This window comes from Kogia breviceps, chromosome 5, assembly GCF_026419965.1.
Source record: "Kogia breviceps isolate mKogBre1 chromosome 5, mKogBre1 haplotype 1, whole genome shotgun sequence".
NCBI lineage: Eukaryota > Metazoa > Chordata > Mammalia > Artiodactyla > Physeteridae > Kogia > Kogia breviceps.
In genome coordinates this window covers 109,686,557-109,705,892 of record NC_081314.1, presented here as the reverse complement: position 1 = coordinate 109,705,892, position 19,336 = coordinate 109,686,557, and the positions used below count along the sequence as shown (strand labels likewise).

Genomic DNA, 19,336 nt, shown 5'->3' with positions numbered 1-19,336 from the left:
TTTCACCCACTAATATTAGCATTGTTCCATGGATCTTGTCTGCAATATTCATTGCTGTGTACAGTATTTGCCTAATGGTAGTTCTCTATTTCTCTCTTTTGTTCTATGTTTATTAATTAGTCTTCTTCTGTGAGGAAGAGCTGTCTCTTACACATATTGATTAATTTGATTATTTGTAGGGACTCATGGATATTTATCTGGTTTCATGTATTAAAGTCAAATACTATCATCATTTATTTTGTTGCTCAAATTGTTCTAGCTTTAAGTGCTTGGAGCACCTTCAGGTTGGCTCCCATGTTCTTATATTCCATCACTGTTTCAGCATTTCATTACTTAATCCTATCATGTTATTTTCCCTCTCCATCCCTGCTGGAGGAGGGCTTAAGCAGCCCAAGTTCCTTGTGCCTGAGGAGCCCCAAGTTCCTCATATTTGAGAATAGTGTTTAGAAACCAAGATTTGGGCCCTAAGTGTGTATGTTGCTACTGAGGTGTCATTGCTCCATGGCCCTCTCAATGGGCAGAGCTAGGAAATCATATATATATATATATATATATATATATATATATATATAGTAGGTATATTACAAATGAATAACCTAATCATACTGAAAGGGGGTGGGGAAAAGGCCAACTTAATGTTTCTTACAATGTTTATTTTAGGTATTTAGAAGATTAACAAATTTATTCAGTGCATAGATTGGCATGTATTATAGGTATTTTTTGAAGCTCTTAGAATGGAAGGTAGTTGTGATGTGGCTAATCACATATGATAATGGCCATGGTTTGTAAATCAGATTTTAAAAGTGGGTGGATTCACTGTAAACAAGTAATGAAATTAACATTAGTGAACAGCTCCACTGACACCTGTGAAGTGTTTGCTATAATGAAAGTTGATGCCAATGGGAGGTTTCAGGTAGGAAAATGACAGGGATGTGAATGGCCAGCTAACAGAAGTAAAGTCATGTGTGATAACTGTGTTAATGATCTAGTCTACTATTACCTGGATTTAGAAATCAAGAGGATTGTTTGCTCAGTGACAAACTAGTGTTTGGTAGTCTTCATTGTTACATTAGAAAAAAGGAGAATTCAGTTAAGAAACAGATAATCGTATTTTAGTCAATTACTTTATATGATATTTTAAGGGTTCCTAAACTGCTACGTTTGTATTATTTTTATACATTTGTGTATTAGGCAGCTCTGGCTGCCATAACAAAATATCACAGACTTGGCAGCTTAAACAATAGAAATTTATTTTCTCAGTTCTTGAGGCTAGAAGTCTGAGATCAGGGTGCCAGCATGGTCGAGTTCTGGCAAAGACACTCTTCCTGGCTTGCAGACTGCTGCCTTCTCTCTGTGGCCTCACCATGGCCTTTCCTCAGTGCATGCATGTAGAGGGACAGAAAGATCTCTCCTCGCTTCCTCTTGTTATAAGGCCACCAGTACTATCTGATTAGGACCCCTTCCTTATGACATCATTTAACCTAAATTACTTCCTAAGAGTCCTATTTCCAGATACTGTCACACTGGGGTTAAGACTTCAATACATGAACTTTAGGGGGACACATTTCAGTCTGTAGTAATTTGGATCGTGTTCTTACGTAAAGAATGTAAAGAATGTAATTATACAGCAGTTCTTTACATAGTAACAGTAAAAACTGTTACTTATTAGAATACCAAAGAAAATGACAAATGTAAGATGTGTTGGTCACCACACAGTGACCTGGTAGAGCACATTCAGATTATGATGTCATGGTATCAGCTCTCATTACCTGAGTGCTTATGATAACAGTTATAATGCAGGAGAAAACTTTCAAAGTAAAAAGACAAGGTAATGTATAGTTTTACATATTTTAAGGAAAATATTTAAAAAGTAGTGCTATAGTGAATGTTATAGTGAATTATTAGTGTCTGGCATGACATTAAACAGTATAAGAAGATACAGTCAGCCCTCTGTATCTGTGGGTTCCACATCTGTGGATTCAGCCAACTGGATCAAAAATATTTGGAGGGCTTCCCTGGTGGCACAGTGGTTGAGAGTCCGCCTGCTGATGCAGGGGACATGGTTTCATGCCCTGGTCCGGGAGGATCCCACATGCTGCAGAGCGGCTGGGCCCATGAGCCATGGCCGCTAATCCTGCGTGTCCAGAGCCTGTGCTCCGCAATGGGAGAGGCCACAACAGTGAGAGGCCCGTGTACCGCAAAAAAAAATTGGAAAAAAAAAATTGGAAAAAAATTCCAGAAAGTTCCAAAACACAAAACTTGAATTTGCTATGTGCCAGCAACTATTTACATAGTATTTACATTGTATTAGTTATTTTAAGTAATCTAGAGATGATTTAAAGTATACCAGAGGATGTGTATAGGTTATATGCAAATACATTATATAAAGGACTTGAGCGGCTGCAGATTTTGGTATGGGGTGGGGGATCCTAGAACCAATCCTCCACAGATACTGAGGGCGAACTGTATGTAAATTTCAGCCAGTTTTGTTTATGTCCCTTCAAGGATATTGTGGGAAACTACTGGAGGTGTTGTGCACAAGTACTTTTATTGTGTTAGGTTTGGGCTCAGCTGGATCAGGCAGGGTATTAATAGCCGAATCTTGGTGAATGAGGGAAGCTACAATGAGAATAGAACCTGAGAAAGTAGAAAGCTTCTCTTCTAAGCCGATAAACCCAGCCCATAAATAGGAAGTGAATAAGGTTGTAAGTAGAAATGTATTAGGGCAAACTATTTTGGATTAAAGGTAGAAAAAATGTGAGTCTGTTAGGTATCTGTTTTTTATGTGGCACCAGAATGGTGGTGTGGGGGCCAAAAAGAGGCAATAAAGGTGGTCTAACACTTTAGTGAAGAGAAAATTTAAAGTCAGGAAACCACCATTTATCTAACTTTCTTCTCCGTCTTCTTCTTCTTTTTTTTTTTTTTGCCTGTGGTGGTTTGGAAAAATTTGTCCTACTTGGAGTCATCATAAGTATTAGTAGTTTTTACTTCCCAGCTAGTAAGGACTACTAGATATAGAAGGGGGATACAAGTTCACAGAGCTAATACTCTCTAGCTTTCTTCTTTATCCATACATGTTCCTAGAAACATTGGAGACATGCTAGACACCTGGTAATGCAATTTGGAATTGTCAAACAAGTGTGAAGTGTCTGGGATTTTATCTAAGGTAGATTGCCACAGTTTCACAAATGTTGGCCCAAGACATGAAACTCCTGGGTCAGAGATAGCAGACTCTGTTACTCATGGCACAGCAAGCAGCATGTGCTTCAAGTTCATGATGGTTCCCTTTGCCCCTCAAGTGTCACAAAGGTGATGTGAATGGCCCAGGTGGATCCTGAGCTCATAGTAAGTTTATATCACAGCTTACGAACCCCAAGCTTAGGGATTCATAATCTTTTATAATGGTGTGCAAGCATATCTGCCTGACCTTTGCTCCAGAGAGACACATTGCTTTGGACAGGGGCATCATGGATATCATCTCTGTTTTTCAAGGCTCTTCCCTATAAACATCTTTGAAAGGCTGAAAGGCAACCAGGGCCTCTTTTAAAAAACTGTGGAAATACAAGAGACTCATGGAAAATTATCTCCAACAGGAAGTGATTAGTATGAAAAGTCCTTGAGCTCTGAATGTTCTTGGCTTTTCTTCTCTGCTCTAGTTTTACCAGCTTTTAAATCAGGAGTTGGCAAACTTTTTCTGTAAAGGGTCAGATATTAAACATTCTAGACTTGTGAGCCATATGATTTCTGTCACAACTACTCAACCTGTTGTAGCAGGAAAGCAGCCATAGATAATATGTAAATGGATGAACCTGGTTATGTTCCAGTAAGACTTTATGGACATTGAAATTTGAATTTCATGTGATTTTCATACATCACAAAATGATTTTTTCAACCATTTGAAAATGTAACATCCATTTCTTACCTTGTAGGTCATGCAAAAATGTGTAGCAGGCTGAATTTGGCCTATATGCCATAGTTTACCAACCTATTTTATAAGATGAATTTCTATAATATAATAGTTTTAATACAGCAGTCTTGCATATGAGAGGTCATAATTAACATTTTGTAGCAATTGATAGTTCTAAAATGTTTTCTCATAAATTATTCCCAATTTAGCTTCAGAGTAAATCTGCAAGTTAAGCATTATTATCTCCATTTTATGGTGAGGCAAGTAATGCATAGAGAAGGAAGATGACATACCCAATTCATAAAACTAGTTAAGTGACAGAGCCAAGACTGATTATATTATGTATTCTTTTCTCCTCAGTATGGTACAGTTTAAACTTTCCTAATCAGAGTATCACACCACTATAATACTCATTTGTTGCCAGAATGTTTAGAGTTCAGTCTTGTAAATAATAATGGTAATAATAATGCATGCTCATTTCTAATTTTCTTTATTACTATAGTCTACTGTTTAGCTATTTTAATATTTGATAATTGGCATTTTGACAAAAAACTAGATATGGGATATGAAGGCATTTGTTACAACATTTGGTCAAGATTTGGCAGTTGAACTGTGTGGTCATTTATATACTATATTTCTTTTCCACGTTTTCAAATAATAGTTCATTTTATTTTCAGATGTATACCATGAAACTAAACAATAAAGAACTTTTTCCCCTTCCTAAATCATGTGTTCATGCTGAACTAATGTTTTAATTTATCTGGTAAGTTTTATCCAAATTTAACATTTTCTCTAATAATGTACTTTTGGGATTGCTTCCCTATCAGGTGGTTGAAGATTATGCTGGAAGATGGCAGGTCCCTTTGCCACAGCTTCAGGTTCTTCAGACTGCACTTTGCTGTTTTACATCAGCCAGTGCATCCTTCCCAGATGAATGTGAGCACGTACAATATGTTTTGAGTAGCCTTGCTTTGTAAGTACTCTTTACTTCTTATGAAAGTATTTTCTTGATATATTTGAGAACTGGTTTTTGATTATTCTCTCTGCAGAAGGAACCTTTCCTAAAGTCTTCCCTCAAAAAGATTTATATTTCTTCATTTAAGTGTTTAGGTTTAATTTTGAACATTTAACCACAATTTTACTTTTAGCTTTAGAGTTAAGTGGAGTTGTTATATAGATTCTTAGGTTTACTACTAGCACTTTCCTTTCCTTTTTAATTCCCCAGATTCCCTTGGCAAACTTTAATGATAAATCCCAGCAGCAGTTGAGGCCATCATAGTTAGCAGAGGGATCTTAAATCAGGCCAGAAAGAGGTTAGGAAACTTTGGGTTTTAAAAATACTTGTAAAGGACTTTGAGTTAAAGATCACAAACTGAGCATTTGTATTTATCCTTTTTGCCCTCGTAGATCCTACTAAAATAGTAAAGAAGTAAAAGAGGGAAATACAGTGAAAAGAAAATAGAGAAGAGTCATCAGTGAATGAAAAGATTTCAACAGTTTTCTTTTTGGAAAGAAAACAGATAGAGGAGTGTCGGAGCAAGTCACAACTTAATTTTTTGTTGTTGTTCCTCACATTACACTCACATCACATTAGTGGATTGTGAATTCATTTATCAACATTACAAAATACAATAGGAAATATCAGAGTGTGTCTCATGGGATAAGTATTATTTTGTAAAACTCTTGTTTTATATATTTTTATGTATGTGTATACTTTATTATTTGTAAAACATTTTTTGAAACTGTGGGTAGCATATAAAACAAAATTATCCTCTGCCTTATAAGATAGGAGGAAGATCATCTGTCCTGCCTCCTTCCTCTTGGAATCCTAGGGAGGTATAGAATTTGAACATTAAAGGTATGAAATAGAGAGTAGGGAATGAGATACTTTGGGAGAATACAGATAAAGGAGTTAATTGCAGTTTTTCCATTCAGGCCATTCACCAGACCCTAGGGCCAGGGTAGGGTGGGGAAACAGCATTGATACTTTCTTTTTTTTCTCTAATGAAATTAAATGACTTTGGAGCAGTGACCTTTGTATTCTGGCAGTTAAGGGTTCTTCTTGAGACGGCTACCTAATCACTTAATTACCCTAAAGAAAAACTTACCAGTCACCAAACTACACATGCTCACAGGGCTCCCAATTAACCTGCTTGTGGCTTTATTCTTACATATTAATGGATATTCAGGAATCATCAGACATTTGGGGAATGCCTTCAACATGAAAAAAATACAGTGAAAACAAACTGAAAAAAAAATTCTGGAAGAAATACTGTTAATGTTGAAAACAAAACATTTGAAAGAGAAATATAAAATCTATAATTAGCATTTTCAGAGAGAGTTAAGAAGATTTGTAGGACATTAAAACATCAACATATCATGCTGTGTGAAAGGAATAAAGAGATACCAAAAATGAGTTTGTGGAAATTTTAAAAATGTGATGGTTAAAATTTAAAATTCTGTAGGAAAGTTGCAAGGTAAAGTTGAAAAAATAATCCAGAATGTAAAACAAAACCAAAGTGAAGGAATGCGCAGAAAAAAACTGATACAGTGACTTCATGTTGGAGGTTCATTATTTAACTAGCTGAAGTTCCAGAAAAAGAATTTAGAGAATATATGTTGGAGGAAATTTTCAAATAAATATATAATAAAATAATTTCCCAGAATTAATAGTCGTAAACTTCCAGACCAAAAGAGCCCAAGAAGTGCTCAGCACAATGAATATAAAAAATACTCAGGTAAATACATCATTTTGCAATTTGAAAATAACAAGAATGACAAAACAGATTTGAACACCTTCTAGAGAGAAAAAACTAGGTCACCTACAAAGGAACAAACATCAGATTGATATTGGTTTTCATACAACCAACAGTGGGTGGTAGAATATAATGAATCAATGTCTCTGAAGTTTTGAAGAGAAATTATTTTCAGTGTAGAATTTTATACTCATTCAAACTGTCAGTGAAGTGTGCGAGTAGAAACAATATTTCCAGGCATGTAAGAACCTAGGAGATTGATTTGTCCACATACTCTTTCTTGGGAAGTTATTAGAGAATGTACTCCAGAAAATGGGGTATAATATAAAAAGATCAGATGATAATGGATCTAGAAAACAGTAGCTTTTACTTAAGATAGACGGAAGAGAAGTTCCAGGGTCACTGCTAAATAGTAAGTCTTACAGATATGTCACCTCCAAGAGGGGAATATCCAGTAAAAATGGAGACTTGAAACTTACCTTGAGAATTTGTAACCATTTAAGGAAGTGATAAAAGTAGACAAGGCAAAGGAAATAAAAAAGCAATTAGAGGGCTTCCCTGGTGGCGCAGTGGTTGAGAGTCCGCCTGCCGATGCAGGGGACGCGGGTTTGTGCCCCGGTCCAGGAAGATCCCACATGCCGCGGAGCGTCTGGGCCCGTGAGCCATGGCCGCTGAGCCTGCGCTTCCGGAGCCTGTGCTCCGCAACGGGATAGGCCACAACGGTGAGAGGCCCGCGTACCGAGGAAAAAAAAAAAGCAATTAAAACAGGAAAAGATACAGAGTCATAGCTAACTACTTAGATATGCACTGAATGTTATTTTTATATAGTTTTCTTCATGTAAATGATGCTATTGACTTCAAACTTTTAAAGAACAAAAATAATTTTAGTTACAGAACCAGGGAAAATTATTAACCTTTCAATATAAGACTATTTGATGGAAATTACAAGTTGAAAGTGAAGGACAAGGGCACTAATATCCTTCCTTAAAATTCTTATTTTACAAAATGGAGTGTCAGTACATGAAACCATAAATAAAGGTGTAAGTAAAGTTACAAAGATAAATAATAGAGGAAATAATAATGAATAACTGTTGGGAGGATGTACTTGTGTGAGGAGTTTAATTCTCTTCTATCACAGCAGGAAGTTAAGAGATAATATTTAAAATTGGTAAATCAAGAAATACTAGGAAAACTTATTATCACCAGCTATTAAAAATACTGAAAGTTGTTAATTCTGGGTCATTGGCAGTGAGAGAGAGTGTTGAAGCCTTTCTATGCACTTAGCATTTTTAAATATTGAAGATGTGTAAATTTAATATATGTGAACTTTTATGGTTTTTGATTTATATATATGTATAAAAATGTTAAAGAGCGCATGTACACTGTGCTTCTTTAAAAGTTTATATATATTTAAAGTTGTAGAAGCTATGTGAAGTGATGGATATGTTAACCAGCTTAATTGTGGTGATCATTTCACTATGTATCAATTTGTATACCTTAAATATATACAGTTTCTATTTGTTAATTATACTCTAGTAAAGCTGAAAAAAATTGTGGGAGGGGAAAAGAGGTTAGAATATAACGTTATTTAGACTTGTAAGAGCACAGCAGTTTTAAAAATATATGTATTATTTTTAAAAAACAGATTTATTTTTGCGATGCCTAAATGAATATGGGAAGTATTAGGACTTCTTGATTATAATTGACACATCCTACCCAGCCTAGTTTAAACAAAAAAAGAAGGGCTTGGAGGGATTTATTAGATGACTAAATCATGGAAAAGCAAAGACTAGAACTAGTTTCAGGATTTTTCCGAATCTAGAGAATAAAATATCTAGACTTGTTCTCTTCCTTTCCATCTTTCCTTTTTTGGCTTCATTCTCTCAGGGCTGTTGACAATTCTTGGATTAAGTTTACTTTATTAACCAAGGGAGAAGAAACCCTCTGCTCCCACTTCTATTCCCCCAAATTTTGGGGGAACTCAGGCCTGGCTGAGGTTATGTGCCCATTGCTTGAACTAATCACTCTGTTGAGAAGAGTATGGTAAGATTTTTGGCTATCTGTTAGCAAGCCCACCTCATGGCTAGGGGAAAGGAGGATACTACATTGGCAGCCCTGTGAGGACCATAGAAATGTTGGGGGGGATAAGCAGTTTCCTCAAGAAGTGAATGTGGTAGCGTGAAGGAGAGCTGGCTAAGTAGACAAAAATAATGGATGTCACTACAAAGAATATTTTTATATGATATTTTGAAAGCTACCGAAGCTGTTTCAATTATTCTCTGCTGATTTCTGAGGAAAATAAATAAGTATTGAAAGAAATACATTATTTGTAAGCAAGAAGTATTGTTCTTGATTCAGTGCCCATTTGGATATTTCCCCCTTTTCATCTGTATAATCTTGTTAATTTTTGTGTTGTAATGTGAAAATGTCTTTAAGGCTTTCAAAAGTACTTTAAAAAAAAAGTCATTTGTTGATTTACGTTTCACTGCTTGCTAGCTTTTTTTTAAACTACTGCTCATGAAAAGAATAATGTATTAAGCAAAGGTAAATCTTATCTAAGATGGACAGTGCTGGGCAAAAGAAAGTAAATTATCTTAGTGGTTTGTTAAATAGTAATGTTTCTTATAAAGAAAACTTTCAGCATTATTTGAATTTACTTCAGTGGAAAAGATAATTGTACTTTTAATACCAGAAGAAAAATGGGGAAATGGCCATATGGTGGTGCCATTGAAAGAGTTAGTGAGTCTGGAACAGTGTTCTATTTTATTGAAATATTTAAGCTAGAAAGTTCTTCTAACAATTATTCCATAATCATTCATTCATTCATTCTGTAAATTTCTGTGCTTGGTTCTAGAGAAAAAATAGAAAATAAGATTGGTGAGTCCTTGTTTTACAGACCTTACAGAGCTAAAAGACTGCACAAGCAGCTCCACTAGTACGTATTGTTAAGTATGAAAAAATTGTAGGGTTCAATGAGAGAGTTTAACAGGGGACCTTTCTGTGTCAGGGAAAATTTGCTCGATGAACTAAAACTTGAGCTGAGCTCTGAAGGAATGATGGGAGTAAATTAGATGAAGGAGCAAAAGAGACTCCCAGGAATGGCAAACAGAATGTTCAAGGTGCCTGGACAGGATGTCAGGTTATTAATGGATTTCATTATAACTCATATCTATTTGTAGAATTCTTGTTTATGATATATATAGTGTATTTTAAAAGTTTTATTCACTTAAAAAATATATAGGTGAGCTAAAGAAGTAATGTTTATAACATTCTGTCTCATGCTAATATATATATTTACAATATATGCATATAAAATATATGTTATATGTTAAACATAAAACTACTATATTCTCTGGTAGTTTTGTCTGGTCTGTATATCTACCTTCATAAAAACCTATACCCACCTTGTAAATTAATACGTATGTGAAGATCTGCCTTCTGTAGACTGGGAGATTCTAAAAACTACACTTTTTCCAAGATGTTCTTTACAGAGAGGGAAACTGGATTGTGTTTTTATTCATACCTGAGTGTTTTTTTAAATTTTATGGAAATGAATAGTTATGTAGAGAATTGTCTTAAATTGACTAATTATAATTTTACCTGGGTTGACTCTCCTTGTAAGCTGTATTTTCTAAAGAAATGAAGATTTTGCTGTGTATATATGTATGTGTTGGCACTAAAAAGGACATCAAATTAATTCCTTTTTTATAGATAAGAAAACTGAGGCCTGAGAAGTTAGGGGGCTTTTGCAAATCCGAGTTAATTAAGTTCTGACTGTTTATTTTTCCTGTTGTTTCTTGTTTTAGATTGGTTAAATACTGATTTCTAAGTTTTCCAGGTAGAGCAAAGCCAAACACCCTGAAACTAAGCGGACCTTCAGGCAGAGAACATAGACTTTATAAGTTTTACATAAAAGCAAGCTTTAATGCTGCCTTTCTAGCCTCTTTTAGCCAGGCGGAAAATATAAACGTTCATAGATTTCAGCAGTCCAGGCAGGGTTCAGTAATGGAAATAGTAATTTGCCTGACAGCCATTAGGTCCACAAGGACCCACATAGTCCACTGGAGGAGGGAACTAGTTCAACTAGTAGCATTTAGTATATGCAGTGGCAAACACTAAAAGTATATATGTCAAGTTGCATAGGGAGAGAAGACCAAAGGACCTTCTTTTTCATGGAACTAAGTGGGTATACTCAGCCTCTTGTTTAGAGTGACTAGACAATCATGGGCCACACATATTACATGAGAGATAAGTGACCCTTTCTGATTATGTTGCTGAATTGTACCATATTTCATAGAATTTGTGCCTAATTTCAGGCTCTACTATATTAAACCATGTTTTATTTGATTACATTTATAACTTAAGTCCAGGCTTCAACTAATTTAGGAGACAGCCTAGAAATCAGAGGAAGAAAGGCTAATTCTAAAGTGTCTTTTTTTTTCAGTGGTGCCAGGCCCCACAAAATGTGTTAGTCTTGTAGGCCCCAATCAGTACGTATATCCTTTCTCTACAATATGTAACAACTCTTAGTACTTCCTGACTCTTCAATTATTTTGTTTTGAATTTTATTTTATTTATTTTTTTATACAGCAGGTTCTTATTAGTCATCCATTTTATATACATCAGTGTATACATGTCAATCCCAATCTCCCAATTCATCACACCACCACCACCACCAACCCCGCCGCTTTCCCTGCGTGGTGTCCAGACGTTTGTTCTCTATAACTGTCTTAATTTCTGCCCTGCACACTGGTTCACCTGTACCATTTTTCTAGGTTCCACATATATGTGTTAATATGCGATATTTGTTTTTCTCTTTCTAACTTACTTCACTCTGTATGACAGTCTCTAGATTCATCCGCATATCTACAAATGACCCAATTTCGTTCCTTTTTATGGCTGAGTAATATTCCATTGTATATATGTCCCACATCTTCTTTATCTATTTGTCTGTCAGTGGGCATTTAGGTTGCTTCCATGACCTGGCTATGGTAAATAGTGCTGCAGTGAACATTGGGGTGCATGTATCTTTTTGAATCATGGTTTTCTCTGGGTATATGCCTAGTAATGGGATTGCTGGCTCATAGGGTAATTCAATTTCTAGTTTTTTAAGGAACTTCCGTATTGTTCTCCATAGTGGCTGTATCAATTTATAGTCCCACCAGCAGTGCAAGAGGGTTCCCCTTTCTCCACACCCTCTCGAGCATTTGTTGTTTGTAGATTTTCTGATGAGGCCTGATGATGCCCATTCTAACTGGTGTGAAGTGATACGTCGTTGTAGTTTTGATTTGCATTTCTCTTATAATTAGTGATGTTGAGCAGCTTTTCATGTGCTTCTTGGCCATCTGTGTGTCTTCTTTGGAAAAATATCTATTTAGGTCTTCTGCCCATTTTTTTGATTGGGTTTTTTTTTTTTTAAATATTAAGCTGCATATATATTTTGGAGATTAATCCTTTGTCCGTTGATTCGTTTGCAAATATTTTCTCCCATTCTGAGGGACGTCTTTTCATCTTGCTTGTAGCTTCCTTTGCTTTACAAAGGCTTTTAAGTTTCATTAGGTCCCATTTGTTTATTTTTTATTTTATTTCCATTACTCTAGGAGGTGGGTCAAAAAAGGTATTGCTGTGATTTATGTCAAAGAGTGTTCTTCCTATGTTTTCAAATAAGAGTTTTATAGTGCCTGGTCTTACATTTAGGTCTCTAATCCATTTTGAGTTTATTTTTGCGTATGGTGTTAGGGAGTGTTCTAATTTCATTCTTTTACATGTAGCTGTCCAGTTTTCCCAGCACCACTTATTGAAGAGACTGTCTTTTCTCCAGTGTATATCCTTGCCTCCTTTGTCATAGATTAGTTGACCATAGGTGCGTGGATTTATCTCTGGGCTTCCTATCCTTTTCCATTGCGCTATATCTCTGTTTTTGTGCCAGTACCATATTGTCTTGATTACTGTAGCTTTGTAGTATAGTCTGAAATCAGGGTGTCTGATTCCTCCATCTCCGTTTTTTTCCCTCAAGACTGCTTTGGCTATTTGGGGTCTTTTGTGTCTCTACACAAATTTTAAGATTTTTTTGTTCTAGTTCTGTAAAAAATGTCATTAGCAATTTGATAGGGATTGCATTGAATCTGTAGATTGCTTTGGATAGTATAGTCATTTTCACAATATTGATTCTTCCAATCCAAGAACATGGTATATCTCTCCATCTGTTTGTATTATCTTTAGTTTCTTTCATCAGTGTCTTATATATAGTTTTCTGCATACAGGTCTTTTGTCACCTTAGGTAGGTTTATTCCTAGGTACTTTATTCTTTTTGTTGCAGTGGTAAATGGGAATGTTTCCGTAATTTCACTTTCAGATTTTTCATCATTAGTGTATAGGAATGCAAGAGATTTCTGTGCATTAATTTTCTATCCTGAAACTTTACCAAATTCATTGATCAGCTCTAGTAGTTTTCTGGTGGCATCTTTAGGATTCTCTATGTATGGTATCATCTCATCTGCAAACAGTGGCAGTTTTACTTCTTCTTTTCCGATTTGTATTCCTTTTATTTCTTTTTCTTCTCTGATTGCCATGGGTAGGACTTACAAAACTATGTTGAATAATAGTGGTGAGAGTGGACATCCTTGTCTTGTTCCTGATCTTAGAGGAAATGCTTTCAGTTTTTCACCATTGAGAATGATGTTTGCTGTGGGTTTGTCGTATATGGCCTTTATTATATTGAGGTAGGTTCCCTCTATGCCCACTTTCTGGAGAGTTTATATGATAAATGGGTGTTGAATTTTGTCAAAAGCTTTTTCTGCATCTATTGATATGATCATATGGTTTTTTTCTTCAATTTGTTAATATGGTGTATCACATTGATTGATCTGCATATATTGAAGAATCCTTGCATCCCTGGGATAAATTCCACTTCATCGTGATGTATGAACCTTTTAATGTGTTGTTGGATTCTGTTTGCTAGTATTTTGCTAAGGATTTTTGCATCTATATTCATCAGTGATATTGGTCTAATTTTCTTTATTTGTAGTATCTTTGTCTGGTTTTGGTATCAGGGTGATGGTGGCCTTATGGAATGAGTTTGGAAGTGTTCCTTCCTCTGCAGTTTTTTGGAAGAGTTTGAGAAGGATGTTAGCTCTCCTCTAAATGTTTGATGGAATTCACCTGTGAAGCCATCTGATCCTGGACTTTTGTTTGTTGGAAGATTTTAAATCACAGTTTCAATTTCACTACTTGTGATTGGTCTGTTCATATTTTCTATTTCTTCCTGGTTCAGTCTTGGAAGATTATACCTTTCTAAGAATTTGTCCATTTCTTCCAAGTTGTCCTTTTTATTGGCATAGAGTTGCTTGTAGTAGTCTCTTAGGATGCTTTGTATTTCTGCGGTGTCTGTTGTAACTTCTCCTTTTTCATTTCTAATTTTATTGATTTGAGTCCTCTCCCTCTTTTTCTTGATGAGTCTGGCAAATGGTTTATCAATTTTGTTTATCTTCTCAAAGAACCAGCTTTTAGTTTTATTGATCTTGGCTATTGTTTTCTTTGTTTCTATTTCATTGATTTCTGCTCTGATCTTTATTATTCTTTCCTTCTACTAACTTTTGGTTTTGTTTGTTCTTCTGTCTCTAGTTCCTTTAGATGTAACCTTAGACTCTTCAGTTATTTTGACCAACACTTATTCAAAACCGTCTCCAATTTTGTATCCATCATCTTTACTAATCATTTGTGGCAGGTGAACCTTGTTTATTTTATAGAGAAATCAAGGCTGTCTAGCCTATTTCTTTGTTTTCTCTCTCTAAGGAAAAGATGTCTTCCTTTTTGAGGCCATTGGGGGTCTTAATTAAATTCCCTTACTAACTTTTCTCAACTTTGTTTTTCGTTACTATTTCATTACAATATTTTGTTTTAAGGATTTGTTGTATTTAAAGTCAAATTAGACAAACCTATGTGCATTTATTTATATTGGCCATGTTTATTTAGATCCTCAACATTTCATTTGGTGCTAGTTGTGGACTGGCATCTTTTTTCCTTTTAATTTTGTTTTTTACTACTCCTTTTGTTAATTTTGGAGTGAAGTAGTTGAGACTATAGTCATTTTACTGGCAAAGAGATACAGGGATTGGTAAGTGGTATATTTGTATTGGCAGAAGTGAAAAGTGATCAGATGATGACATACTCTCTTCTCACCCATACTACATATCAAAATCTAGAAGGATGTATGTGTGTAGTTTTAAAAATGGTATTTATTTTTTTCTGATCTAACTAAAGGAAAGAAAGCTTGATAATTGCCTTGATCAGTGTGGATACACTAAACTAGAGTGAAAAAGCAGTAGACTAAAAGGTGTTACTATTTCTGCTGCTATCAGGAAGATCAGTGATATTCTTTAGAAGAACATGTATATAGTCATTATGAAGGATGTAAATGTTTGAATTTTTCTAATATTTGAATGTCTTAATTTTATGCTCAGTCAGAGCCCTGAAAAACTACAGATCTGAACATTTTAACTTTTCCTTCCTTCCCCCACTAACTTTGGTTCATGGAACTAGACTACAGCATTATACTGTCAGCTTTCACTGTGGACTGAAGTAAGAAGAAAAAGAAAACAAAAACATATATGAAATACATCTGTAGTTGTTGAAAATTTGACATTTTGCTCATTGCTTCTTATGCAGAAATCTTAGATTCCCCCAGATGCACCTAAATACATAAAGCAAATATTAAGAGACCTAAAGGGAGAAATAGACAAGCAATATAATAATAGTAAGGGACTTTAATACCCCACTTTTCATCAACGAATAGATCATCCAGACAAAATCAGTTAGGAACTATTGGCTTTGAATGACACTTTAAACCAGTTGTACTTAACAGACATACAGAATATTCCATTCAAAAGCAACAGAATACACACTCTTCTCAAATGCATAGGATAGATCATATGTTAGTCCATAAAACAAGTCTTAGTACATTTAGAAAACTGAAATCATATCAAGCATCTTTTCTGACCACAGTGGTGTGGAAATAGAAATCAATTACAAGAAGAAAACTGGAAAATTCACAAATATGAGGAGATTAAACAACATTCTTACTGACAATCAGTGGGTCAAAGAACAAGTCAAAGAAAAAATTTAAAATACCTTAAGAAAAATGAAAATGGAAATGCAACATATCAAAGCTTATGGGATACAGCAAAAGCAGTTCTTTTTTTTTTAAGTGGCTGTTTTTTTAAATTTTTAACATCTTTATTGGAGTATAATTGCTTCACAATGGTGTGTTATTTTCTGCTGTATAACATAGTGAATCAGCTATGCATTTACATATATCCCCATAACTCATCCCTCTTATGTCTCCCTCCCACCCACCCCATCCCATCCCACTAGGTGGTCACGAAGCACTGAGCTGCTCTCCCTGTGCTATGCAGCTGCTTTCCACTAGCTATATCTGTTTTACATTTGGTAATATATACAAGTCCATGCCACTCTGTCACTTCGTCCCAGTTTACGCTTCCACCTCCCCTTGTCCTCAAATCCATTCTGTCTGCGTCATTATTCCTGTCCTGCCCCTAGGTTCGTCAAAACCAATTTTTTTTTAGATTCCGTATATGTGTGTTAGCATACAGTATTGTTTTCCTCTTTCTGACTTACTTCACTTGTATGACAGACTCTAGGTCCATCCACCTCACTATAAATAACTCAATTTCGTTTCTTTTTGTGGCTGAGTAATATTTCATTGTATATATGTGCCACATCTTCTTTATCCATTCATCTGTCAATGGGCATGTAGGTTGCTTCCATGTCCTGGCTATTGTAAATAGAGCTGCAGTGAACATTGTGGTACATGACTTTTTTTGAATTATGGTTTTCTCAGGGTATATGCCCAGTAGTGGGATTCCTGGGTCATATGGTAGTTCTATTTTTAGTATTTTAAGGAACCTCCACACTGTTCTCCATAGTGGCTATATCAATTTATGTTATCACCAACAGAGCAAGAAGGTTCCTTTTTCTCCACACCGTCTCCAGCATTCAGTGTTTGTAGATTTTTTGATGATGACCATTTTGACTGGTGTGAGGTGTTACCTCATTGTAGTTTTGATTTGCATTTCTCTAATGATTAGTGATGTTGAGGATGCTTTCATGTGTTTGTTGGCAATCTGTATATCTTCTTTGGAGAAATGTCTATTTAGGTCTTCTGCTCAGTTTTGGATTGGGTTGTTTGTTTTTTTGATATTGAGTTTCATGAGCTGCTTGTAAATTTTGGAGATTAATCCTTGGTCAGTTGCTTCATTTGCAAATATTTTCTCCCATTCAGAGGGTTGTCTTTTCATCTTGCTTATGGTTTCCTTTGCTGTGCAAAAGCTTTTAAGTTTCATTAGGTCCCATTTGTTTATTTTTGGTTTTATTTCCCTTTCTCTAGGAGGTGGGTCAAAAAGGATCTTGCTGTGACTTATGTCATAGAGTGTTCTGCTTGTATTTTCCTCTAAGAGTTTTCTAGTGTCTGGCCTTACATTTAGGTCTTTAATCCATTTTGAGTTTATTTTTGTGTATAGTTTTAGTGAGTGTTCTAATTTCGTTCTTTTACATGCAGCTGTCCAGTTTTCCCAGCACCACTTACTGAAGAGGCTGTCTTTTCTCCATTATATATTCTTGCCTCCTTTATCAAAAATAAGGTGACCATATGTGTGTGGGTCTATCTTTGGGCTTTCTATCCTGTTCCATTGATCTGTATTTCTGGTTTTTTGCCAGTACCATACTGTCTCAATTACTGTAGCTTTATAGTATAAACTGAAGTCTGGAAGTCTGATTCCTCCAGCTCTGTTTTTTTTTTTTTTCTCAAGATTGCTTTGGCTATTCAGGGTCTTTTGTGTTTCCATACAAATCGTACATTTTTTGTTCTACTTCTGTGAAAAATGCCATTGGTAGTTTGACAGGGATTGCATTGAATCTGTAGATTGCTTTGGGTAGTATAGTCATTTTCACATTGATTCTTCCGATCCAAGAACATGGTATATCTCTTCATTTGTTTGTAACATCTTTAATTACTTTCATCATTGTCTATAGTTTTCTGCTTACAGGTCGTTTTTCTCTTTAGGTAGGTTTATTCCTAGGTATTTTATTCTTTTTGTTGCAGTGGTAAATGGGAGTATTCCCTTAATTTCTCTTTCAGATTTTTCATCATTAGTGTATAGGAATGCAAGAGTTTTCTGTGCATTAATTTTGTATCCTGCTACTTTACCAAATTTATTGATTAGCTCTAGTAGTTTTCTGGTAGCCTCTTAACATTCTCTATGTATGGTATCATGTCATGTGCAAACAGTGAGAGCTTTACTTCTTCTTTTCTGATTTGGATTCCTTTTATTTCTTTTTGTCTCTGATTCCTGTGGCTAAAACTTCCAAAACTATGTAGAATAGTAGTGGTGAGAGTGGGCAACCTTGTCTTGTTCTTGATCTTAGTGGAAGTGGTTTCAGTTTTTCACCATTGAGAATGATGTTGGCTTTGGGTTTGTCATATATGGCCTTTATTATGTTGAGGAAAGTTCCCTCTATGCCTACTTTCTGGAGGTTTTTTTTAATAAATGGTGTTGAATTTTGTCAAAAGCTTTTTCTGCATCTGTTGAGATAATCATATTGTTTTTCTCCTTCAGTTTGTTAATATGTTGTATCACATTGATTTGTGTATATTGAAGAATCCTTGCATTCCTGGGATAAACCCCACTTGATCACAGTGTATGATCCTTTTAATGTTCTGTTGGATTCTGTCTGCTAGTATTTTGTTGAGGATTTTTGCATCTATGTTTATCACTGATATTGGCCTGTAGTTTTCTTTTTTTGTGACATCTTTTTCTGGTTTTGGTATCAGGGTGATGGTGACCTCATAGAATGAGTTTAGGAGTATTCCTCCTTCTGCTATATTTTGGAAGAGTTTGAGAGAGATAGGTGTTAGCTCTTCTCTAAATGTTACATAGAATTCGCCTGTGAAGCCATCTAGTCCTGGGCTTTTGTTTGTTGGAAGATTTTATTTTATTTTTTGGCGGTACGCGGGCCTCTCACTGTTGTGGCCTCTCCCGTTGCAGAGCACAGGCTCCAGAGGCACAGGCTCAGGGACCATGGCTCACGGGCCTAGCTGCTCCGTGGCATGTGGGATCTTCCCGGACCGGGGCACAAACCCATGTCCCCTGCATCGGCAGGCAGACTAGCAACCACTGCGCCACCAGGGAAGCCCTGTTGGAAGATTTTTAATCACGGTCTCAATTTCAGTGGTTATGATTGGTCTGTTTATATTTTCTATTTATTCCTGGTTCAGTCTCAGAAGGTTGTGCTTTTCTAAAAATTTGTCCATTTCTTCCACGTTGTCCATTTTATTGGCATATACTGCCTGTACTAATCTTTCATGATCCTTTGTATTTCTGCAGTGTCCGTTGTTACTTCTCCTTTTTCATTTCTAATTCTATTGATTTGAGTCTTCTCCCTTATTTTCTTGATGAGTCTGGCTAATTGTTTATCAATTTTGTTTATCTTCTCACGGAACCAGCTTTTAGTTTTATTGATCTTTGCTATTGTTTCCTTTATTTCTTTTTCATTTATTTCTGATCTGGTCTTTATGATTTCTTTCCTTCTGCTAACTTTGGGGGTTTTTTGTTCTTTCTCTGATTGCTTTAGGTGTAAGGTTAGGTTGTTTATTTGA

General features: G+C 35.5%; 1 protein-coding gene across 3 annotated transcripts in view; it reads left to right on the top strand.

Annotated features, from left to right (window-relative positions):
* The window catches only part of ZNF654 (zinc finger protein 654), a 95,276-nt gene that overhangs the window by 18,055 nt on the left and 57,885 nt on the right, over nt 1-19,336 (top strand). For all 3 annotated transcript variants that reach the window (XM_059063781.2, XM_067034879.1, XM_059063780.2), the window contains exon 2: nt 4,735-4,880. In XM_059063781.2, coding sequence (XP_058919764.1) covers nt 4,735-4,880 — 146 coding nt within the window. The remainder of the gene's footprint in view (nt 1-4,734; nt 4,881-19,336) is intronic.